Source organism: Styela clava, chromosome 2 (assembly GCF_964204865.1).
Source record: "Styela clava chromosome 2, kaStyClav1.hap1.2, whole genome shotgun sequence".
NCBI classification, from domain to species: Eukaryota; Metazoa; Chordata; class Ascidiacea; order Stolidobranchia; family Styelidae; genus Styela; species Styela clava.
In genome coordinates, this window is record NC_135251.1 from 4,126,207 (window position 1) to 4,152,742 (window position 26,536).

The 26,536-nt window shown below is 35.3% G+C and overlaps 1 protein-coding gene across 1 annotated transcript; it reads right to left on the bottom strand.

Annotated features, from left to right (window-relative positions):
- Positions 1 to 20,954: 20,954 nt before the first annotated feature.
- Positions 20,955 to 26,237, bottom strand: LOC144431789 (uncharacterized). The gene is made up of 3 exons (XM_078119653.1): positions 25,452 to 26,237; positions 24,652 to 24,755; positions 20,955 to 24,498 (listed from the first exon to the last, which is right to left on the bottom strand). The coding sequence occupies exons 1-3, from the start codon at positions 26,146 to 26,148 to the stop codon at positions 24,403 to 24,405; spliced, it is 897 nt and encodes a 298-aa protein (XP_077975779.1). The 5' UTR covers positions 26,149 to 26,237; the 3' UTR covers positions 20,955 to 24,402.
- Between the last annotated feature and the right edge of the window lie 299 nt (positions 26,238 to 26,536).

Below are 26,536 nucleotides of genomic sequence, written 5' to 3' on the forward strand. Positions count from 1 at the left end.
CTTTCAATTTGCAGGAAAATTTATTGTCTTTTCGGCAACCCACAATAAGATGTTAATACATGAGAAAAGAAACAATGCAACTTGAGCACAATCAAATAACTGGCTAACTAATCCCATACCCAACATGGACTGGTAACTGGTAGTTCGCCATATGATTAAGGGGTGTTATTGGCTTTCTTCTCTCTCAGGATATGTAAATTCTCTTCTATCCCGTCCTAATAATAATCTTATATAAAATTAAGTTGTTGTATATCAAGAGCCTCAAATAATAGTGAATTCAAACTATACCTCCAACGTTAGGAATCCCAAAGCTTTGCCTTCCAGATACCTAAAAAATCATGAACTAAGCCCGGAAGTTACAATTTAGTCGCCATGGATACCTAAATGGGTATTGCTCATTGTTGACACATAGTGGTAGCTGTTAAATTACGCAAAATACCAAATTGGATGGGAGACGGGTTGATAGTTGCATAATATTATTTGATGTACTACTAAAAAGGTCGTAGGAGTGTTGAGTTTGCATTATAATATTTGATGTACTGAAAGAAAAAGTCGGAGTGAAGTTGAAATTATATGAAATGTCCTGATCATCAGATGCCAATCATTTGAGACCCCATTGACGAATTTTGTTGTTCTATACTGTCACCTAGCGCAGACTTTTTGAATATTTGCTCATGTCAGTCATGTCTATTTATCCAATTTGTCATACTTTTTGCAGTGTGTTCCACGTGTCCCACGTATTCATTGCCCCGTGCCACGCTTGAACAACGTGTCCCAATAAGACCAATTGTCACACTTATGCCAGGTGTCCCACGTGTCCTACTTGTCCCACCACAGAATCAAAGGTGAATAAATCGTGCATATAAAGTCAAAGAATATTTTTTGATAAAATTAAACGCTATATATGGATAAATATATGGACACGTAGCGCCACATAATTTTGCTGACGTCATAGCAAAAAATAAAAGTGATAGCTTTCTAGAGAAAAATTCTATCTTTAACCAATGAAAATTTCAAAGCAATTGGTCCAGTATTCAAAGAGATAAGCGATTTTTCCAAAACGATACAAAGAACAACATAACAACAAAACGATCGTTATGTCCCCTACGTGTCCAATAACGACATAATGGAAACTAGTCGAACACGTGGTACATTGTGGAACAAGAGTTATCTGGGGTCGTGTTTACTTATTGACTTGTTAATCAACATTAACACTTGTCATTGGTCAACATTACATTTTCTATTGCAATGCATATAAAAATTCCCAGTACAGTATATGGTACAATTATAAACAAGAGAGTTATGCTCAAATAAACGGACACGTAGCGCCTCATGGTGGCAAATTCGGATGACGTCATGGCACAAAAAAAAACGAATCCCATGCAGCTCACCGATATATTTGAAATAAATAAAAGTAATAGCCTTGTCGCGAAAAATTTAATCTTTGGGCACTAAAAATTTCAAAGCAATTGGTCAAGTAATGAAAAAAGCGTTTTTTTCTGTGACAAAGAACATCAAGAACAAGAATTGAAACAAGAACATCCTCATAATATTTAAACGATCCATAGGTCCCTTTACGTGTCCAAAAGTGTTTATGTATTCAATGGCAAATGGTTCAATGGCCGCTTTAGTGAACTTCGCTGTTCTATATTGCCACCTAGTGTATATCTGGGGAACTTTTGCCCACTGAGAACAACAGCGCGCACAGCTCTCCTTCTGTCGCATTGATAATCTATGAGTATGAACTTGTTGTAATCACAATTACATAATCTGAGAATGGTTGAATGGAACGTGATTATACTGTAGAGTGGTTAATGCAATCGCTGTTCGGTTACAGGTTCTACCATGGAAAGCAATTAATGAAGCAGCATGAGAAACTTTGATGCCCGACCTTTGAACTTTTGCATCAATTTCATCTTGTTATAGTCAATCCCCGTAAGCCCCAGGTATTATTGCACGTTCAACCAAATCTACTCTATTCTGCATTTAAAACCATTAACCGGTTGACAATTCCCATACCTGACATGGATTCGTCATATGTTTATAGTTTATTTTATCCATCCAGTAAAAAAATTAATATACAATGTTAATATAATATAAAAAAAAATATAATACTGATGCATATCGAAAAGAGAAACCTTATGTTTGTGAAACATGTGGGAAAAGTTGTTCCTCGTTAAGTGATTAAGTAATTTGAAAAAACACGTACACGTACAAGGAGGAAACCTTATGCTTGTGCAATATGTGGAAAAAGTTGTTCTAAATGAAGTAATTTGAAAAGTCACATACAAATCCATCTCGAAGAGAAACCTTTTGTTTGTGGAATAGGTGGGAAAAGTTGTTCTACATTAGGTAACTAGAGAGGTCACATACAAATTTATATCAAAGAGAAACAAATCTGTATGCATGTAGAATATGTGGGATAGTTGTTCTACAGCAGGGGTGGGCAACATACGGCCCGCTGTTAACTTGTGTGTTCTCATTTACATTTTATCCAGGTGATTGTCATCCTGAGATAACTGTACTTTAATTTTATTCTCACTCTTTAACTGACCAATGAAAGCACAGCATGAAGCATGCTTCCTGGGTATAAATACTGGTATGCTGGTCTCCAGAGGTCATTCAGTACTTTGGTGTAGCAGAGGCAACATTATTCGCTATTTGAGTAATTCTGGACATCATAGACGTTTTTTTATCAGAGAAGATTACAAACGCGATAGCGTAAAGATTTGCGTGGAACATTTTGCAGATAATGACAAAGTTTAAAATTTCATTTAAAGAGGGTGTCATACAAAACAGCAAAACTGTTTGTACTTCTCTTAACCGTGCTGTGATACAATTCCATAACACAAAGTTTGCACTTATCGAACTTGCTTTAGTAGGTGAATTTATTAGACATATTACATATTCAGTTAATCGTAGGTAACATTGCTGGTACATAATGCCGCGTAGATAGATTTGTGTCTAAATTTAGGAATTTAGCTCTTAATTAATATGATCTTCTATGCAGGAGGTTGCAGGGCTGATTCAACTTGCAGCCTTACCGATCACCTGACTATACTCATTTAGTTTGTCTCGAGCAAGTCTTCTTGAAAGACTTGTGTGAATGGAAACTACCTATATGTTTTGCCTTCCTCCTATTTTAGAAGACGAATTTATTCTGAGGGATTTGGCATATAATTCTCATTGATTGTTGGGTGTTTATAATTCCTATTAATTGTGATTTCTGATTATAACAAAGAGTTAAAAATTTTTTTACGTAATTTATGGGCACTTTTTTCTTGTCAATACTCCAAGCTGAGGTAATAAGCAAGACAATACATTTATTTTAGCTGGAAGCAAAATATGCACACTAATTAAAAGTTTGACACATTTAGATCATACATTATGACAGAAAATACTAGTTAAAGATATGTATGACCATCACATGGTAATTAAAATTAAAAAAAATTAATAGAGGCTGTGGAGTATGAAAAGTTCAAGACAAAGAAAAGAACAAAATTTCATACCTCATGAACTCTCAATTTTGCCTCCAGTGCTTTGTGAAGGCCAATATATTCCGAGTGGCTGAATTGGTTTACCTTTATGATAGCAACAATTTTGTATTTAATAGAGCAAGATTTTTTTCAATTTAATTGAAGTGATATTATTTCCCAAAGCAATGCTTGAATCGTCTAGAATAGATCAGTGGTGTCAAACTGTCAGGGGTGTATTTTTCAGATAGTTTTAGTTTGTGACATATATTGTGATGCAACTAAACAATTGGATTAGGTTTTATTATTTTCTTTAATTTTAAATGCAATTACATATTAGTATTTGCATTCCACTATTATTGTAAGTCATTGTATTTATTACAAAAAATCATAAAATTCCATGTACAACCATCAAAATCATTTTTGAATAAATAATACATACACTAAAAATGACTTAATCTGAATATATGAACCTAAAATTAACAAAAATACTACAGTATAAACTTTTGTCATTGTTACATTTGTCCTGACGTTTGGCATCTTTTTTGTGTCACCAGCATACTAAGGCCAGGCTGAAATGATTTTATAGCACTAACTCTAACTAACGAGGTAACATGATCATGGGTTAATCTGGATCTTTGCGAATGTTTAATTAATTCCAGTAATGCAAAAAAGTTACTTTTATCATTTCATGTATAGATCAGTAAAAAAACAAATGACAGATTTTTTTGACAAGACATTTCGCGCCACATTGCGTGGCATAGGATTGCTTGAATTATTATTGATATTGATTTTTAGTAACTAAAACGTTGTATAATTATATTAATATATATACAAACACATGGAAATTTTCTGTTCGAAGTTGGTCTTTGAATTTGTCATATTGACTGCTGAGGTTATTGTGTTTTTTCATTGTATTGATGGAAATATGACAAATTAAAAAATGTGCTTCAGAATTTTGTGAAATGCAGAAATATTGCAACTCCCATTTTCTTCGAAAATGCTACCTTTTTCATGTACTTTGCGTTTAATTTAATCACTCAAGTGTTTTATTCAGGTATTCTTTTGCTAGCTCGATGTGTATTCTTAATTGGGCCAAAATGTGAACAAAAAATAAATTAATTTTTCAAAACTACTTTCAGTAAACTGTTTTCTGTGTGAATAATCAATTTTACTTTGAAAGGTTTGAAAAATCTATTACATTTAGATAAAAAAAAAACTTCCAAAATACTATTACAATTATTGTTAAGCGCTCGAGGGCCGCAGTGGAAGTTCTCTGGGGCCGCGAGTTTGACATCCCTGGTCTAGATTGAAGTTGTCTAAAATATATATAACAGTATTTTATCATGAATCATGATTATACCCTTTTCTGAATTTCTTCTATAGTACTACCAAAATTTGATGAACCAAAGAAATAATTTCCCAAAGCTGTTTTAAGTATGTCTGGAGTGTTTTGGGCCTTTTTACAAATAAGATCGCTTATGCAATCTTACACTTTGGAATTTTTAGTTATTTTCCTCAAGCTTTTCAGGATGTGGGGGCCATACACAACTCTACCGGGTCAAATGGCTTTGCATGCCTCCATAGGTTGTTCAAACATTTATGGAGTACTCCAATTATATTTCGTGGAATCACACTGTCACTGATATGTCGCCAGACTTCTAATATCTCCCTTTCTGCTATAATTGTCCTGTGAATAAATAATAGGAAATTGAGATTAGACGAATAGTTGAAAGTTTTGCTTTATGTCGGCTTAATTTCTTGATTGATATACTTACTATTTTTGCTATTGCCTCTTGTGCTGCAGGAGTCTCACAATGCTTAGACAGGTTCGTCCACAACTTTCACATCTGAAGAAAGAGAGGAGATTTATTAATTTCCGTCAAGAATATTTAAAGCAGTCTATATGATTTAGAATGGGAAAGCTAATAAATCCAATATCTCATGATTTATGTAAAAAATGTTTTACTGAATTTGGTATATAAACCAACTAATAAAGGGGTTTAGTCAGAAACTTACAAGCATTCGTGGCTCCAAATACTTGAGAGATCAGATTATACAATATAGACCGGTATGAGTGAAATGTTAGGTGAACTTGTTAACCATTTGATTCAATACGCTATACGCAAATAAAAGTGAATGCGCAATAGTATGTTACGCCAATGAGTATATATCCTGACTGATTAAAAAATCTAAATGGAGGTGCATGAACTATTTGGAACCATAAGGGTAAGTAACTATGCAATTCCGGCAAATGGGCAACTACGTGCCGTACTGAATTAATACCTTCGTAGTTGTTGACAAAAGCTGGTTTTCCCACATGAACTTAACAGTGCGATTCCCGAGTGTGATATACAACAATAGAATTTACCTTACCTTTTTCCGATTTCTTTTTACCTCAACTTTCCAAAATATCTATAAAATCGACAACAACTGTCAAAGCAGGCACGAAAACCATCCGTGCTATGCCTTTAAAGCAGCACACATCCGCTCGTTTTCGTCTCGTCAAGTATGTGCATTGGAGCGTGCTATCGGATACGATCTTCGGCCAAAAATGCCGTAGTCGCGCATCATGTTGTTTAATGTCATTGGCCGAGCCGAGTTATCCGAGAAACATCTGCGGATAATTAATCTTTTAGAAGAATGTTCATCCGTTTTGCCGCTGCGAAAGTTTGGTCCGAAATATTGAGCATCGTTTTTTTTAATCAGCTGTTCAACGATCGCAGGTTCAAATCACTTAGTTAGGATCATACAGCGATAGAACCCTGGACACAAAATGGCTGGTGTGACGTCACACGAGCGCTTATAACGTTACCAATGCATCATAGTCACTTTGCTCTGACGCAAACCTGTTTCAAGATTTTTATTGTTTGTTTGATTTATATATTACTGTTAGACTTATACGATTGGTGTCGCTGCTCGATAACCTGTCTTGGTGTCTCGTGCCTCCCTTCAGCCTGAAGTACCATATTACTTATTTTTTTTTGTATTGTGTATTTACAATGTGTACTCTAGTATGGTGGAAAAATAAATTACTGATTACTGCCAATGGAAAATACGCCAATGTAAAGCTGCGCGCATAGGGTATTGTCAATGTTTGGGTCAACATATGTCTGTGAATCTGCGTTTTCTACACTAAAGAACGTGAAATCAAAGCCATGATTAGTCCTGTCTAATACTGATGTGAAAGAACGGTGCTCCCGAAGTATGCGAACCAAGATGGCGGACATCGTTACGTAACATGGATAACAGGTTAGGGTTAGGCAATAATTTTTTCCCAATTTTCCTTATTTTATTCCTATTATCAGTTCGAAGACTAGCCAAGAGCCTCCCGTAGTATTTATACCTAAAATTATGGCCTAACCCTAACCTAGTACACATGTTACATTACGATGTCCGCCATCTTGGTTGGCATACTTCGGGAGCCCCGAAAGAACTGTTCCGATTGGCTACAACAACATACCATAAGTTATTATTATATATATATATAAGTCATATTAGCATGCATACTAATAAATGGCTTGTAAATTTTTGTCATAATTATGTTGGCTAGTGATATTTACAATAAACTAGCTTTTTGGTACAGCTGAATAAAGGTATATCTGATGTTCATATGTGTTCTAGTTTATAATGTGGCTCTTCGCGGTATCAAAGTACGAAATGCGGCTCTTGGTCTCTGACTGGTTGGCCACCCCTGTTCTATATTGAAAATTCAAAAAGTCACATACAAATTTATACCGGAGAGAAACCTCATGCATGTGGAATATGTGGGAAAAGTTGTTCTACATTAAGTAACTTGGAAAGTCACATACAAATCCATACCAGAGAGAAACCTTATGCTTGTGGAATATTGGGGAAAAGTTGTTCTACATTAACTTGAAAAGTCACATATACCATAAAAGTCATGCCATAATAAACATGTGGGTTTCCAAATAAGTACAATTTTAAATAATTAAATTTTGATATTTATTTAGGAGGGTAATAGGAGTAAAATTCTTTAGCTATATGGGTAACGATGGCCTCCCGTCCAAACACTAACCCAGGTGAATAGTTACTAGTAAAACATTGGTCGATGAAATCGACCGCCCTACCAGTTAAACAAAATCAAACTTCACGAGATCCCAACAGCACTTAGTTCACAAAATTCTAGTTGTAGGCAATCAAAGTCTTGTGCATAGAGCCCGGTTCTATCACACTGAATATTTATTATACAGATGGTACAACAATTAAAGAAATATCACACAGAATATAAATTCAAATCATAAATATTTTTCGACAAGAGATACTCAATAATCGAAATATTACACATTCAAGTACAAGTCTCAATGAGAATTTCAAAAATGAATTCTCATCATCAGTTACTACTATTCGCTTTATACAAACAGAAACACACGGAGTTATAGAGAATAATATAAACTAGAAATGCTGATTTCGGTGCATGAAAATTTCGTAATAAGCATTGCAAAACAGGTCATTGTAATATTCTACAAGTGAATGTAGAATCTACATGTATCACTATTATAATATAGTACATCTCTTGTTATTTTTCATAGATTAGAGGCAACGTTACAATGGGCTCCAGTAGAGTCCTCAGCTACCGACTTTTCGGAACACAATATCAAATCACAACAGAAAGTCAAAAACATTTCAGTCTAGTCCAACGGTTATTATAGCAGTCATGAAATGCATATTTTATGGCGCGTTTGCCGACAAATCAGAATATCATAACTTTATAGGGATGTTCTGAAATATACACAGAAATAATAGACATCAGTAGTTGACAATAATTGAAAAATATAAGAGCGAAAGGTAATAATGCATTTTACAACAAAAATTAATAAAAATTCGAACAATGGCTATTAAATCAGTTACGATTAGGTTAATAACTTATAGTTTGTATTGATTTTTTTGCTTTTTTATTTTTCATAATTTAAAATATAATCAAATGTGAGGTTACAAAGAAAGCCTATAGACAACAAGAAGGATTAAGGGCGATTTAAATACAGCAAGATTAAGTACAGCAGTTGTCAGTTATGAGAAAAAACTCAAAACCTGACCTAAATAATGAAAGTTGTTGACATACCATAAAAATTATAATCACACAAAAATTTCTGAATGAGGGCGACATAAAAACAATACTCATGATATCTGGAAAAGCTTAAAGTGAGTTTGTTATGGCTCACTAAAAATAGTACATAAGAAGCTAAAGCATTAATGCAGCATCCAACCTAATTTGTAAAACTAAAAGGGAAAAATAACAAAAAAATTATGAAATGACAAGAATTTGTATGACAAAACATGCAAATCAGAATTTGGTGCAGAATTTTACAAAATGCTCTGAGGTCAGTTCAAGAGGTCAAATCTTGTGAGGGATGACCTAAATTGCCGAAATCGTTGCTGAAGGGTGGTGCATTTGACTAAGAGTCAATTACTATGTTTTCACAATCCAAGCCTATGCAAAATCAGCATTACACACAAAAATTTTTTTTAAAATTTGCTCCTCAATCCTACTATTACTGGACTAGACTATGAGTTAATATTACTAATATTTGATCCCTTCACTACATATGCATGTCCATATTGTGTTGCAGGATACCACAAGATCATTCAGCATTCAGTCTGAGATTATTGGAGAAATTTAATGTTGAATATAACGGCAGTAATGTTAACGACAGTAATGTTGAATATACGACATTATTGAAACATTTGTATTTTAGCAATGTCTTTAGAATGTGGTCAGTTTGGAAACTTCTCAAGATCATCAGAATCTGAAAAAAAAAATTTTCATTTAGATGACTCTAAAAATTGTGCTCAGTAGAGAAATATCATAGCAATTTTCTATGTGATGTTTGAACAAGGCATTAGTTCAGCAACAATTACAAATCTTGAATATTGTTTGTTAAAAATGAACTTGAGGGAAAACCTGGTTGAATTCCTGCAAATATAATAGTATTTCAGGGGTAATTGAACGTCCGCAGATATGTGAAGGCCACATTCAAAAAACGAAGGCAATTACTCACAGTACAGAAATGAGTTATTGTTTCATCCAATACACTGGTTCTCAACTGCGCTGGCTCAATGGCTCACTGCTGCGCCACGAAAAGATTTTGAGTTGGGACACAGAACCATTAAAAAATGCTAGTTTTATTTGTATCACTATCTATAATTTTGATTGTAGTACCAATGATTGATGATGCTATTTTCTGCTACTGAATGGTAATTTTCATTCTAATGATCAAAGGTTGCGAACCACTGATCTAATATGACTCCACGAACTATTTCGAGAATATAAAAGACAAGAAATCAAGTTTGCTGTTTTAGTAAATGGTATTTCACGTACCGTCATCACCTTCATGTTGTATTAATTTATTCTATTGCTTGGTTTCCACCTACTGCACCAGCTTCTTCTTGTTCATTTTGCCCCTTAAAAAAATTTCAATTTTACTATCTAGCATATTTTTCCTAAGTGATTCAAGAGTCTTGCTGCACACTAAATTCATCATACTACTTTTAAAATGAGACAATATTTTTGCATACTGCAGAAGGCATTGTAGCATCCTTTGTCAGCAAGACACACAGTATTTGGTGCGTCATTTTCAAACCTTGGCAGTGGTAAAACTTATTTTTGTTACGTAAAAATATGCTCTATAGAACTTGCTCAGACTCAAATACTGTGTGTGTATATTGTATTTTTTGTGGTATGTTAATAAATTCACCCAGTTGGCCCACCCATTCACCCATTAAATTCAACCAATATCAGATGATATCGACTACTCGGGACGCGACGATCAACGAGTTGACCAGCTTTGCTATAGAGCAGTGGTTCCCAAACTTTTTGAAAAAAATTCCATGACGTATCCCTCGCAATTTTTTTAACGATTCCCGGTCTTGTGCACCAAAACATTGAAAGATCACAACAAAAAAATCAATGTGCCGTATAGTGAACCGAACAAAAGAATATAAAGCGCAACTCTAATGTGAGTGTGACATCCAGTCTGTTTCGATATTTGGTAAAAGGGCATTATTAGCTACAGCACTGCAGTTAGTATACCTGTGGTGGCATGAATTGAACTCTCTCTGTGATATCACAGGTCCACAGCTCTGTGACATTACAATGGGGCAGCGTGATCGAAACATAAAGTGAAGAATCAGTGTCTCTAGCGGTGATTGCAAAACAGCAAAAAGCGATAAATGTGTATATGTTTAGGCACTCAATTTTTGCATTATCAAGCTAATAGCCATATTACAGATTTGTTTCGCGGACCCTCCAAAAGTGCTTCACGGTCCCCAATAGGTCAGCAGACCCCAGTTTGGAAACCACTGCTATAGAGTGATTGCTGTAAATCCCAATAGTCGCGATTTAGTGCATACTGTAATTCTTACTTGCTTTAATTTTAATATCATGCTGTAGTCCAGGGGTATGCAAACTTCATTACAGGAGGGCCAGATACAAGTAACTGGGTAAGGCTGCAGGCTGTGCCTTTGCTATGTTTTCTCAGCAGTGTGTATTTGGCAACAGAATTCTGCTAGCTGTTGTTGCTAATATGGCAGTGGCACCCAGGTACTGGTACAGTATAGGCTTTGCGGCGCAAAGAGATTGGAATGCCCGCACGTACCAGATAAACAAAACTAAAAACTCGTTTCGTGGGCCACGGGCCACATTTTGCACACCCCTGTGCTAGTCGATTGGGATATAATCCATGACAAAACTGGAATAAATTGTTACAATGGGTTGAGCAGTCTATCGTCACCACAATATGATTCTGACTGCCAGTGGTTGCTCTTATGTATACTCGTATGTGTATTATTTACAGAAGTCCATGACAAAAAAAATTAAAATCTACATAATCCTGGAAATATACCTTTTATAACATTCTTTGACTGCGTTTTGATGCCAGAGTTTCCCCATTCATCCTTGGCCCAGACTTGGAAACGATATGTTTTACCAAGTGTAGGTGACTTCATCCTATACTGAGGAACTTCTGTAGTGTGAGTCTCTCCATGTTTTTCATCATCACAGAAGATTTCTATGTTGTATAGAACGTTTCTGTCAGATACTGCATTCCAAGTCAAAAGAATGTCGGATCCACTTCTTTGAGATGAAACATTTTCAATTTGCGGCAAAGCTAGAAATAAAGGAGTGAGTTAGTAAATATAGTAATCAGTAATTTATTTCTTCAACATGCTGAAAGTACAAACTATACATACACAAACTGAAGGAAATATAAAAAAGTCGCATTCCAGGGTGAAAGGAGAAGTCGAAAACCAATACTGGTTATCGAGCGACTCCACCCTTGGGGGAATCTAACAGAAACCCGATGAATATAATAAAATCGAACTAAATATGTTATTGAATAAATAAAATGAAAAGCAATAGGTACGGCAAAGCGACCTGGTACATACTAAACAATCACTGTTTCAGCAAAAAAAAAGTCAGGAGAAGACTGGGAGATGGCGATACGACCAGTAGTGAGATTCAATTTTTTTGTCAGCCGGTTCCATCGCAAAAGTCATATTTTTCACCCGGTTCTGTTACAAAAAGTCATTGAGAGTAACCAGTAATGCTAACCGGTTCGCTGTTCTCATAAAATTCCGTGAGACGGTTCTATAGAACCGGTGTGAACCAGCTGAACCCCACTACTGGATACGACCAAAGGCCATCAAAGTCAGCCACCACTCATTCCAGATAAATAATTATTGAGAAAAAAAATATACAGTAACCGTCGACTAGTTAACTACCAAATATTTAAACGAAGTATACTCTCAATACAGATAATAATAGGTACCAGAAAAAATAAGTGAATTGTAGAAAATTATTTAAAATTAGTTTGAAATTTGAAAGATAGTAAGCAAACAGTGGCAATGTGACCATTTATGATGGACAGTTACATGTTTTAATCACTATTGAATATTATAACTATACTCTAGTAATCCTTAACAAGAAAATTTAGGTAACTTGTTTTAAATTTCACATAGGAAGCCAATCTAATAACCAGTGAAATTGATTGATTTTTGGGAGAATTTTTGATGCTGAACCCCATAGGACAATATCATATTGAATGGAAGAATGAAAAATTGCAAAATAAACAGTTCGTAAAACACTCAATGGCACATAATTTTTGAGCCTGATTAAAATACCAACAGCCCTTGACAGTCTATGCACAAACATGGATTCGGGTATCGGGTTCCTCATGTTTACTTTCTTTCAAAGACTGGCCACTACGAGACTAGTATAAGTTTATTTCGACTCAAAACAATTGAATATGGTAAAATGCATATCTTCCCGGACTTCCCAGATAGCAAGGTCTGTTCAACTGTTTGTCACCAGTTGGGAGAAAAATTTATCGCCGAAGTAAGGCCGAGATCGCCATGGCGACCAATTTTGTCCCTGTTCAGCAGACTAATTTCAGAAAGCATGTGGAACAGAACACAGTTTGAGAAACGCTGCACTCGAGTATTTGAAACAATTGATTGTAATAAATGTCAGTGGTTCCCGAATGACTAGTTTTTCACAAGATTATTGCATTGTTCAATTTAAACTCATTTAAATAAAAAAATATTTGTTTTAAAAATGAAATAAATTAACAAAATTAATATTGAGAGAGGGAAGACTATGTTAAAACTTTAGCTGCGTTATAATAATATATAATTTAATATTTATAATACAGTCACACAATCATAAATTGCATTAATGCAATGCATGGGGATTTGTAATACAGAATTATAAAAACTGTTTAAATTAACGTTGAAAGAGGGAAATACAAGTTTCAATATCGGAAAAAATACCCTGATTTAAATTAAACAGATAATCCGATGTATTACAGAAAGTAAATTAAATTTGAAAACCTGTGGACTTATTCTTTCTTTTTCAAAGAATCTTTTTTCTTTTCAGGGGATTTTTCCTCCCCGGCTTTTTTCTGAGGGGGTTTTTCTTCCTCAGCTCCCCCATACGCAGAATAATCTATCACACAACTTGTGATAATCTTCTCAACTCGATGGAACGGATCAAAGTTGACGCCAAACTTGGAAGAAGCCTGAAATAACGAGAATTTGTTAAACTTCTTATATGTAGAGTTGGTCTAAACGTGTCATAGGACTTGAAATGCCTGCTATCTAACCTCTAATTAACCTGCATGAGTTCATAGGTTCGAATCCTGCAGGGAATTCCAAGGCCAGCGCTATAAATAAGTTTGTAATGTTTTTTCAATGGGAAGACTATTTATAGGTACAAATACAAGGCAAGAATTTGATTCAGTGACATGCCCAGGTAATGTGTTACCAGATATTCGAATAGTAAACTGCCGCTCTAATATTTTGGTATCAATACGATATTCAAATATTTCGCCTGATCTACTCAGTATTTTTGGATTTGATTCATTATGAATATAAACTATTTTATTTCCAAGGTAAATCAAAACTTGGCTGGTATTTGAGTTTGCAACCTACAAAAAACTTTCTAATGTGAAAGTGGACCGCAACCATAAAAGACATTAGGCAGGCCTGCTGTAGAGAATAACCCTTAACCTGGTACACATTACGGGAGTATCCAATTGGCCTGGCCGTATTAGAACGCAAAAAGGTAAAAACACAAAGTGTTAATCTATTTCACTCAAGTTCAGCAGGCCATATTGAATCATGGGCTAATTGCCTATAATCTATTATATCTTACCGATATCAGGAACATCACAGTTAGTTGTAGAAGAACAACAGTGTTGAATGAGATCGGCAGGATTCCTAGAAGTTGTAGATTGTAAAGTAGAGAGAACAGGAGGCTGAGCTTTGTTACTCTGAAAAAAATAGGATATTATGGTAAATTGCTAGTAATTAAATTCAAAATTGTAAGAACAGGTCCTCTTCTGTGTAAAACTGGTTCCCTCATCTTAGAAAACCATTTTGCGTTCCCAAGGAGCAATTCAGAATTCTAGAACGGGTTCCCTCATGTTTCAAGCTTACTAACAATGGGTTCTTTCATTTTAGAAAATGTATGAATGTCACTATCAGGGCATGAGTCATAGCCATTGGAGCTAAGTCTACCGGGTTAGATGGAGCCAGAGTTACCACAAATTTTAGTAGCGCTAGCTCATAGCATCTTATTAACTTTTATTATTTTAGTGATATTTAGAAATTGGAGTCAAAACATTGAATTTATATTTAAACTCTTTTGGAATTGTAAACTTGATTGTCTGTCTGCTCTAAAGATTTCAAAATCCTTACTCCTGCTCGAATGTGCCAGAAGTTTGCAATAAATTGAGACTCCATAGCCCAGTCACTAACTACCGTAATAATTACCGTAATTTTCATGTCTCGATTTGTAACAAATCAATACTCACGTAGCCAAATGAATAGATTTCACGGTCTCATGATTCCATTGTTTCCTCACAAACGTTGCAGCATTTTTGACGAACCCCCCTCCGCAGGCTCCAAACATTCCAAGAATAGTACAGATCAACAGAGAGTCAGGGAAAGCTCCACGACCAAGTTTCACTCCTAAATTATGAAAATAATTGTTTGAAATAACAAGAGAGTAAAATTCCAATAATTACACATACATGGAGATGAGCACAGCGAAATAAAGTGTTGTCGTGTGAGAATCGTAGTGAAACAAAATTATTTAACATAACAAGAGAGCAACGCTTTGCATTCATACCAGCACGCAGCACATGTATCAATGCTCAATATATATTGGCCTTAATTAAGAACCGAGACTACAGAAGAAAAACAAGCACAGTGGAACACAGCGTATTTCCATGTGTCATGTAATAAAGTTCTTACAAATTAAATTTGTCCTGAAATCTGAAACAAATGACTGGCTAACTTACACCATACTCAACACAGACTTGTAACTAAAGCAGATGCCAAGGTACGTCATATTATCAAGCTGTCTTATCAACATTCCTTTCCCCTGATATAAACATGAAAATCATTCCTAAACGGCTGGAATTGCGAAGTTTAATGCAAATTTTTCACAAACATCAAATATCAGAAAATGTAAACAAATATATAGCATACCTTTTATAATTTTTCTTGTTCGGATCATTTCTTTTCCCAGAACAATCACTAACATCGCTGGTTTCCATGACAACAAATTATAAATGACATCTTTGGGAGAGTAGAAGATGTGCCACCATACTATTGTCATCATGAGAACTGACTGGAATGAAAAATTATTATATGTTGTATGAATTATTTATAGGTCCAGGCTATCACATGCTATGTTGCCACCGATACCTGTCGATACGTAAGGATCTACAATTTTACGAATGATTGAAATCTTTCCGGTTTAGCACAGCCTACTCCAGCGTTTCTCAAACTATGTTCCGCAGAACACTACCGTTCTGCAAGGTTAGAACAGGGGTCGGAATTACGACTAAATTGGTCGCTATAGCGATCTCTGGATCGTGAATTTGACTGCCGGAAGGCCTCGTACCGGTTTGGAAAGCATAGCATATGCTTTTTTACTCAGATTAACTATTCAGGGATGTGCAGCTTTCAATACAAGGGGTACAAATAAGTGGGTGAAACCGAGGGCCACACCATTATTTTAACAGAGGTTTCCAGTAGACACAAAAATATTGGTTATTGATCCTGACATGCGTTGTTCGCACAACCTAGCTGTTAGGGCATTGTAAGGTCATAGATAATAAATTGGACTCGGGTATAGACTTTGCAATGCAAATGGATTGGGAATTACTCTCACATACTAGAATAAACAACTATAAAATTGCAGGCCGCATTATTTTTCCTTGTGGGCCGCATTTGGCCACAGACCGCAGATTGCACACCCCTGAGCTTAACAATAAAACAAATCCATACCTGATTATTGGATAGAGGAGTCAGAGCAGGTTTTCCTACACAAACACTTATGATCATCCCTCCACCGTAGCAACAAGCTATCGACATCAACCATGTGGCAACTGGCTGTTTCCTTGCCTTGTTGACATCTGAATTTAAAATAATTTTCTTGAAGGGCTCTGTGATTGAAACTCAGGGGCTTTCCGAGCTATTCACTTACTTATTAAAATACTGAATTGGCTGATTTTGTAAATGTCCAAAAAACTATAACGTCATCAATAAAATTTTACAAGCGGAGTCATTAAATAAAGTAATTTTAATTTATTCAGAAACAATAATCGGCAAATAACAATTGTGTTTTTATTTTTTGAAACTAATTGTGGGGCCATTCCCGGGTTCCATGACACTACAAGTTTGAGAACCCCTACACTAGAGTATATCTCAGTTAAAAAGCATGCAATAGATTTATTTTGGATTCTATGTTTTACCCAAAGTATAATTATTTAGGAGGTATCAACTACTGATAGAGAATAGGCCTTTAGGAAGCATCAAGCCATCCTTCTGAGGTTGCGGGTCGGAACCAGTAGTGGGATTCAACCGGTTCGCACCGGTTCTATAGAACCGTCTCGTGGATTTTATGAGATCTGTGAACCGGTTGACATTACTGAAAAAAACATGACTTTTTGCAACAGAACCGGCTAAAAAATATATGACATTCGACAAAAATTTGAATCCCACCACTGGTCGAAACCACATTTTTTGAAACGTAAAAAACTGTCTATATATGATCAACTCACCCCAGTCATTCCGTACTCCGTAAATTACCAGAGTATAATGAGCAATCTCTATGATTGTTGCCAGATATACTATCAAGTTATTCGTTGCGTCTGCTATAGATGAAACATCCATTATGATATACTGAGAAACAATAAAAAATGGAAAATTAGAAATGGGTGTGGTATAATTCAGTATGAATATACAAAATCTAGATTTGAAAAAAATTATCATATACCGTATATATATACGTGCCGGCAGCGGCGCAGCTAGCAATAGGGGGGAGATGTTTAATTCGAAAATTTTATCTTTTACTTGCAAAGAGAGGCGAGCTACACGCAACTATGAAATTTATTCAATAGCATTCCGCTATGAAAGCCACAGCCTGTCAGCCGGTGTCGTGAATTGCAGTTTGTTTCAATTTCAAATATCCTTATATTATCTCAGAAACGTGAAATAACGAGTATATAAAAACCAATGACAACACACTGAAGTAAAATCTTGAAATTCCAAAATTTCCTAAACCTTCCACTGTTCCACTAAGGCTCAAAATATTACACGTAGACTATTTCTGTACTGCGGTTATGTGCAAACTTTTGAACTGTCTTTCTACCATCCTCCTAGAAGTAACTACTAAAGAAGCATCTTATTCTACCAACTTTAACCGCCTTTAATAAACACAGTATACAGGTACCGGTACCGGTATAGCAAATAAAACTGGCCAACGCAAGGTCGCGCTTCAGACCGGCGAAGTCAGCTGGGAATGCAGCTGCACTCAGAACAGCTGTGCTGTTGATAATAGGCGGGGTCAAATTGTGTGCAGCGGAGCGTTACCGACAAGTCCCACTGAACATGGACCTTTCCCCGAGCATCGACTACCTTGTTTACTTCGTGACATTGGCCAATCATCAAGATGCACAAACTGACGTAACAATGCCCCCATTTCGCATCCGCTCAGACACTTTTCTCACTCAGACAGATTTTCAAGCGTGGTTGTAAACCTTACCTCGTTTTTGCGTTTTTAAACTCTATTCGTTAGTTTTCAGTTGTGTTTCGGAAACTTAAATATAAATCAGATATTTCAATGGTCACTCTGTCTTTCTAGGAGTTTTAATTTAATTGCAGTAAAAAAAATAAGTGTAGAAATAGCTGTGATAGACTAGCCTGAAATTCTTTATCGGTATTTTTAAAAACAGATCGTTGTATGCGATGAATCATAATGATGGTTTGAAACATATACCCCATTTTACGGGCGCCAACACACAAAAGCACTCCTAAAATAGCCACGAGAATATTGCAATGGTAAAGTATAGGAAGAATATTCCGGGGTCAAAGGTCGGGGAAAGGTGCATAGCTCTCAATCAACCAATCAATTTTATTTTAATCACTCTGATAGGAACAAAACAACAACAAACGGACAAACAAAACACAGACGACCTGGAGGACGGGCATAACTTAATAAAAAAGTTATAAACGTACAAGTACGTGCCCTTCCACCAAAAACAGTCAAAAGAACACAATAAAACAAAGAAACGATGTAAAATCGGGCAATTACAGTACCTTAGGATAGAATTCACATATTTATCCTGGGGAGAGGAAACCGATATGACGACTTAATCATATGGCGAACCACGGTCTCTCGTCCAGTTACCAGTCCAGGTTGGTATGGGATTAGTTATTTGTTTTCGGAAGCATGGACTTGATGGTGGAGGAAGCCGTAACCGACCAGCGGTGTCGGAGTCCAGCAATCCTCTCGCACATGATTATCCCTGCATGCGATGCGAACCTACGAAGAGTAATCGGAGATGAGGTGGCGAGCGTATTCCTAACGCTTAGCACGATGCGCCACACCGCCAAGCCTTTCAAATGAATTTTAAAATGTGAGACGCGTATTTGTATCATAACGGTGCTTTTCCTGCAAAAATATGGAATAAAAAACACTCGTTGACGTAATATGGTGATGCTGTGGTTCAATTTCATTGCAAAAAACAGTGACAAAAAATTGTTACTGAAAAAAACAAACTCTGTAAATAAATTGAATGTTTCATAACAGTCCATGCACAAACGTAGATTGGGGTATCAGGTTCTTCTGTTTACTTTCTTTCAAAGACTGGCTACTACAGGACTAGTATAAGTTTATTTCGACTCAATAATCAGCATAGGCTTATTACGGCTATTAGACGATGAAATAATTGAATATGGTACTGTGTCGTATACGGGTGCTCTGTAACGTCTGAGAAACAACCTGACCGATCTTTCCATGAGTTTCCAAGGATCCAAAGCTTCGGAATAACGCAGAGTTAAAAGGAAATTCAATTCATAAACGTTTTTGACTAAAGACCTGTTAGATTATGCAGGCCAAAGTGTTATGTTAATCATTTCATTTTATATCATAAAGTTATGAGCTCTTTATTGAAATATTTCACTTTTACAATAATTAAAATAACATATCAAGCAAAAGTTAGGCATTTAAATACAGGAATCACTGAGAATTTCAAACATGAATTATCATCATCAGTTACCGGTACTACTCACTCTATACTCGGGTGGTCCAAACCAAAGCCCACGGGCCACATGTGGCTCGCAGCTTCATGATCTGTGGCCCGCGTCACATTCGGAAAGTGGTCAAAGAATCGCATTTGGTGTTGTTTTCATATAAAATTAACCAGAAAATTTTTTGGACATATTGTTACATCACTAATGTCGCTGAATTGATTAGTGTTATAATCGGCTGAGGCAACTAGCGAAGTTGAATGATGTGCTTGGCAGTCTAAATTTTTTTTTAATCTTCTTGGTCAGAAATATATGCTAACAATTTTGGCATTATAATAAACTAAAAATCGATTGTGAATTTTATTAGCCTAGGTTGGCTATGCCTAATAACTAAATATCAACGTTAGGGCCCAACAATATAATTCATGCCGTGTGTTTTTTGCAACCACCCTAAACAGTATTAGAAAAAATGCTGCCTATTTGTCAGAAAATTCAGTATTTACCCTCCTGTTAGCTTACATTCGGTAATTAATGAATCTGCAGTTATTTATAAGTTATTTCGTAAACATGAGTTTGAAAAGAAAGCTGAAGAAGGCCTTTGCAGGTTTTAGTAAGTTTTAACATGTTTTAGCTTCATAAATGCCAAATAGTGATCAATGTGTTTGCATGATAAAATGTTTAATTTGTAATGCACTGTTTACCTATATTCTTGGCATTATTGTGGCCCGCGAACAATGCAAAAATAATTTTGTGGCTCCCGGAGCCGGCAACCTTGGACCACCCTGCTCTATACAGTACAAACAAAGAGACTGATTTGAAAAGCAGATTTGTATGAAAATAACCACTTATAATGGGTGTTTTATCCACAATGTCATATTCCAAAATCCCAATCGAAAGACAAATATTAGAAACAATAATGACTCGACTAGGCTGTAAGCGATCAAAAATAATTTATTTTTTAGCCAAAGATTACTTTCAATAATCATCTGTAGCATCAGATTTGAGACATTGCACATAAACTGCAAATTTTGCTTCATAAAATTATCCATCTAAGAAAGTTGTTCCCAAAGTTACCACGCCTACGGACCCCTTATACCTCTCTGGGGCAATTGCGGACCCCCATAATTTCAAACGTAAAACACAATACAGAACATAGCATATAGCTATTCGGAAAACATTCGCATCAGCTGCCACTCCTCAAATTGCAACACAAATTGTGTTACTGATTTATTGCAACTAAATGATGCCTATTAACCTTAGTGTGATCGCTGAAATGCGGTCATGGAACAAAGACATGATGCAAATATTTTATTTTAATCACGTCATCACACAGAAAAGATAAATACGAATTTCATAGAGAACACATAAATTTTTGAACAATCTTTAGCCGTAGAAAATTTTTAGCAATTGATCCTGTAGTTAAAGAAGAATACTAAGAGATCCATAAGACCCTTTCGTGTCCAATAAGTAAAGTGAAATTCAAAGAACTAAATGACACAACAGCGCCAAGAACAACGTTAGTCTATGACGCCAAAACTAACAGCTGTTCAGCCACACCCACCCTACCCAATTATCCCTCGCAGACCCTAGTTTGAGATCTGAGAGAAATATAAACATAATATGACATTGGTTAATATCGGAAACCCTTTGATTCAATATAGTTTAATAATGAAGTAATTCAATAAAATAAAAACAAGAATTATTTTTGTTCAGCAAAAGAATCAAAACGGAAGCTAATAGGCTACTCCATGAGCTCTGCCTGTGAGTACTTTAAGTCTCACACCAATCAGTATTCACTGGCATGTAATTTTACACTAGCATTTTTCATAGTCTCAGTGAGTTTTGGGGCTTCAATGGACCTTCATATTTCCACTCATATATCAGCCTCCTTAATTTCTGAGTTACTCAGGAATTTTTTTTGTTATTTTTTAATTTTTTTTATATTACAAAATTTAGGGAATACATGAAAATTTTTTTTTTTCATTTTTACTACTTTTTTTTTTTTTTTTTGATATTTTTTACTTTTTTCAAACATTAAAATTTTTTTTACATTTTGAAATTTTTTAAAACACACAAAGTTATAGAGAAAACCTATATACATTAGGAGGGATTGAGGATTGGATAAGTTGAATTATTTATCCAATTGTTATTTCATTCCAATACAGCAAGATTATGTACAGTGTTGTCAATCATGATAAACAAGAAATGCTGATTGCAGTGCATGAAAATTTAAAAAGCTGACATATACAAAATGGAAATTTACAATAAGCATTGCATGTCATTGTAATATTCTACATGTATTACTATTATAATATAACTAGAATTTATAATACACATATGTTTTTACTTCACATAGATTAGGGGCAAAGTTACTTTGGGCTCTGGCAGAGTCCTCAGCTACCATTCTGCTCTCTCTGTTTAGGAACATAATGTCTAATGGCGCAGCGGTGAGGCTCAACGGGCTAAGCGTTAGGAATACGCTCGCCACCGCACCTCTAATTACTCTGCGTGGGTTCGCAGGTTCGAATCCCATGCAGGGATGGTTATGTGCGAGAGGATTGCTGGACTCCTCGCCGTCGTTGGGTGGTTCACGTAACCGCTGGTCCGTTACGGCTTCCTCCACCACCAAGTCCATGCTTCCGAAAACAAACAATATAACTAATCCCATACCCGACTTGGAATGGTAACCGGACGAGAGGCCGTGGTTCGCCATATGGATAAGCTGTCTTACCGTTTTCCCTCTTCCCCGGGATAAATATGTAAATCCTATCCTATCCTAACCACTAGGTGGAGCCAGAGTTGAAATTAATTTATTATAACAGTCATGAAAGTTGCCGACAAATCACAATATTTTATCATCTCAGAGATGTTCTAAAATATACACATAAATTGTAGATTTCAGTAGTTGACAATAATTGTAAAACATAAGAGCAAAAGGTGATGCATTTCACAACAAAAATTGGAAAAAATTCGAACAATAGCTCTTTAAGACGAGTTAGGATTAGGTTAAATAAAATTAGCCAATATCAATACATACAATAGCAGTTGTAACATTTATCTCATCACTAAGTGAAAGCAAGTCAAGTTTATTTTTTCCAATCAGTAAAATAAATATCGATCGACAACAAATTATGAGTTTTACTGGGGAAGTGAGGCCACGAGGAACCAAAGCTGGTTATCGAGCAACGACACCCAAGGTTCAAATATCTCCCGATAAATAAAAAAAAATGGAAATATTTGTGATGATGGTAAGTACCGTACAAATTATCCAACTGGATATCACTTACTAGATATAGTGAATTTACTAAAGATTACATTATTACCAAGTCAAACACCAATTGATGGGGAATTTCCCATTTCTACTGACTGCTGCAATAATCGAGCAATCAAAATTAGGCACTAGCTATAAATATTTATCGGAAAACAATGAGACGAATCGAGAAAACCTAAACATGTGTTTTATTTACAATGTCATAGTCAAAAGTTCCAATCAATCGGAAACAAAAAAGAAAGAAAATGAAATATGAAAGCCACACAACTAGCCTGTAAGCTTTTTGAATGTTGAACAGCCAAAATACAAAAATAGGCAAAGGCTGTAAATAAATCAGGTTTGAGACATCACACACAATAAGCACATTTTGTTTCATGAAATAAGAGAATAAATAAATGCCAACTTTTTTGGTAAATTTTGTAAATGAATATATCAAAATGAAAGCTTTTTTTGTTTATATTTTTTATTATTTTTTTTTATTTCAAATATTAAGCTAATGTGAAGTTTCAAGGAAAACTCATATATACAGTAAGAAGGATTCCAATACAGCAAGATTATGTGCAGTAGTTATCAATCATGAAAAACTAAAAAATCTCAAGAAATAATGAAACTACAATTACCGGTACATGAAATTTTTAAAATCTGGTCGACATAAAAATAATATATATATTCAATACACCCATCGGTATTCACTGGCATGTGATTTTACACTATAATATCTTATGGTCTCAGTAGATTTTGGGGCTTCAGTGGACCTTCATATTTCCACTCATATATCAGCCTCCTTAATTTCTGAGCTACTCAGGAATTTTTTTTAGTTGTTTTTAATTTTTTTTAAATTTTGAAATTTAAGGGAATGCGTGAAAATTTTTATACTTTTACTACTGTTTTTTATTTTTTTTGCTATTTTTTTCAAACATGAAATTTTTTTTTCTTTATTTTTTTTTAATTTTTTTTCACATTTTAAAACACAGGGAAACACACGAAGTTATAGAGAAAACCTATATACATCAGGAAGGATTGAGGATTGGATAAGTTGAATTATTTATCCAATTGTTATTTCATTCCAATACAGCAAGATTATGTACAGTGTCGTCAATCATGATAAACAAGAAAAGCTAATTGCAGTGCATGAAAATTTAAAAATCTGACATATATAAAATGAAAAATGGAAGCATTGCATGTCATTGTAATATTCTACATTTATTCCTATTATAATATAACTAGAATTTATAATACACATATGTTTTTACCTTACATAGATGAGGGGCAAAGTTACTTTGGGCTCTGGCAGAGTCCTCAGCTACCATTCTGCTCTCTCTGTTTAGGAGCATTATGTCAAACCACTAGGTGGAGCCAGAGTCAAAATTCATCACACAAGTCCAACATTTATTATAACATCCATTAATTCCTAACATACTTAGTATTATAACTTGTTGTGGGTTTGCAAATTTGCAATACTAACTTTTATAGGGGTGTTTGAAAATATATTTAAACACAGTATATACCAGCAGATGACAGGCTAATCTGGGGGACTCTTTGGGCAACATTACGATAAATTTTAAAAAATGCAGATAGGTAGTAAATAGTACAAACAAATTACACGATGTAATCAAGCCACCTCACTAAAAAAGTGTGGAGAAAAGCAACAAGTAACAGAAGTGCAGCAATTTTGAACAGCTGTTGATTTTGCACCTGAAAAAAATTATGACATTTAATAACATTAAAATTAACTTTCAATGGTGAGTATAATTATCAACTTGAACTGATAATGATATGATAAGTTTGGTGACTAAAATACTTCATGAAATCATCTACTGTATTATTAACAATCATTATTGCACTTACCTGCTGTAAATCTCGTTGAAAGTGTATGTTTCCTTGGCCCTCTATGTGCAATTGTTCCGGATCCCCATAAAAGTTGTAAGTTGGAGATGGTGGTCGTTGATGATCTGCACAAAAAAACAATATTGTAGGAAATACAATGTCAGTAGGGCTGGGAATGGTTAACTGGTTAATCAATTTTAGATGGTTAATGGTTACGATTTATTTTGACCATTAACCGACATCTCAGATACAAATCACATTTATACTTCACAATTTTTTCAAAAATAATTAATATATTGTAAATTCATCTCACTAAAATTCTTTCGGGAACACACTGCATATCTCTTGCAGTAGAGCGACTATGAACCTGCCTCGATTTGTGAATAATTTCGAGCGGTACCAGGATGAAATCTCGTGAAATTGTTTTTAAACCATTGTGACCTGACAAGCTAAATTTATATCTGATTGTGTCAAACGTCACGCTGAGGTTAACCGATTAATTATACCCAGTTACTGGTTAAAATGTTTTCCCTGAAATTCCCAGCCCTAATTGTCAGACAATTAATGTTTCATTACGGTAATCATTTGTGAAATAATGAAAAGCAAGCAACATGATAAGGGACTACTGACTACAGGATTAATGGTCATCGATTAGTCCATGTTTGAAATAAGACATAAAAATAAATGTTCTTCGAATGATGTATAGCAACAGAGACGAGCTTTATACAATGCTGGGATTTTTTTAAAGGCTTTTTGACAAAATTGTCGCGTGGCACTGAGATATGGACAAGCGAATTTTCCAGTAGTGCTCTATTACTCACCTACTGGTTCTAATGGAAAATTAAAATCATGTACGCATATCTCCCGGTCATCACCATACTTCACCATCTCATATCTAATTTTTTTTCTGGGATATTCTTCTAATTCAGGTAGAAGATGGAACATGTAATCATTTCTTTGCTTTCCTAAAAATGTTTTGTCTACTAGGAAAGTACGGCCATTAAGATAATTGAAATGCAAGTCTTCTTGTTCGGGATCAATTTGGAGTTTTATGTGAACTCTGTCTCCAGTTCGTAATAAGACTTGGGGAAGTCGGATAGGAGCAAGTTGCCCTCGTAACTCTTGGAAGTCAGATATGACATGGCTTCGAACAGTCTCACTGCATGTGAAAAATGCAAAATGAAATTGGTTTTTGTTTAAAATATAAAGACGATGTTCCATAAGAAGCTCCTGTGTTCCAAATAGCAACCACTTGATGACGGCCATAACTGGGCTGAACTCTCTGCATCGAAATTCTATGCTGTTATCCTCTGTGATTCGATGAGGATTAATTATGTCCCAATCAGTTTTACTTGAGAAATGTAATATGTCAATTTTGTCTTTCTCTAGACCGACACACCATGACTGAATTTGCACGATCGCATCTTCGAGGAATTCCGAATCCGCGCTGATATCGATAACTGGTGTGATACCAATGTATTCTTTGGAGCATATTGAATTGTCAATTCCAACCGACATCCAGACCGTTGTTTGTTTGTTGAAAGTTCCACTAGGAAACGTGACTTTGCACTCGTTCAGTCTCAGGGAGCCGCCGGTAACTTCGACGTTTACCACTAAAAAAATAGATTTGTTTTATAATGCGAAAAAAATAAATTTTAACCGTTTGTTCCAAAGTTATCTAAAGAACCTTTCCGATGTCATTAGGAGTTCCATATTCATCCCGGTGAAAGGAAAGTATATACGACGTTTCAGTTGTATAGCGAACCACAACCCCTGTTCGATTACCAGTCCATGTCAGGTATGGAAATAGTTAACCAGTAATTTGTTCCAGGTGCATAACGACCATTAGGGAAAGGGGATAATAGGCTACAAAAGGAGAAGATTGCTAATTACTGATATAAACGCA

Excerpts from the sequence above, each read along its gene's own strand:
- LOC144431789 (XM_078119653.1), bottom strand. The coding sequence starts at position 26,148 with ATGTCGGTTGGAATTGACAATTCAATATGCTCCAAAGAATACATTGGT. Across the intron at positions 24,756-25,451 it reads TTTTCCATTAGAACCAGTAG|ATCATCAACGACCACCATCT; the intron begins GTGAGTAATAGA and ends TTTTTTGTGCAG. Across the intron at positions 24,499-24,651 it reads TTCAACGAGATTTACAGCAG|GTGCAAAATCAACAGCTGTT; the intron begins GTAAGTGCAATA and ends AATTTTTTTCAG.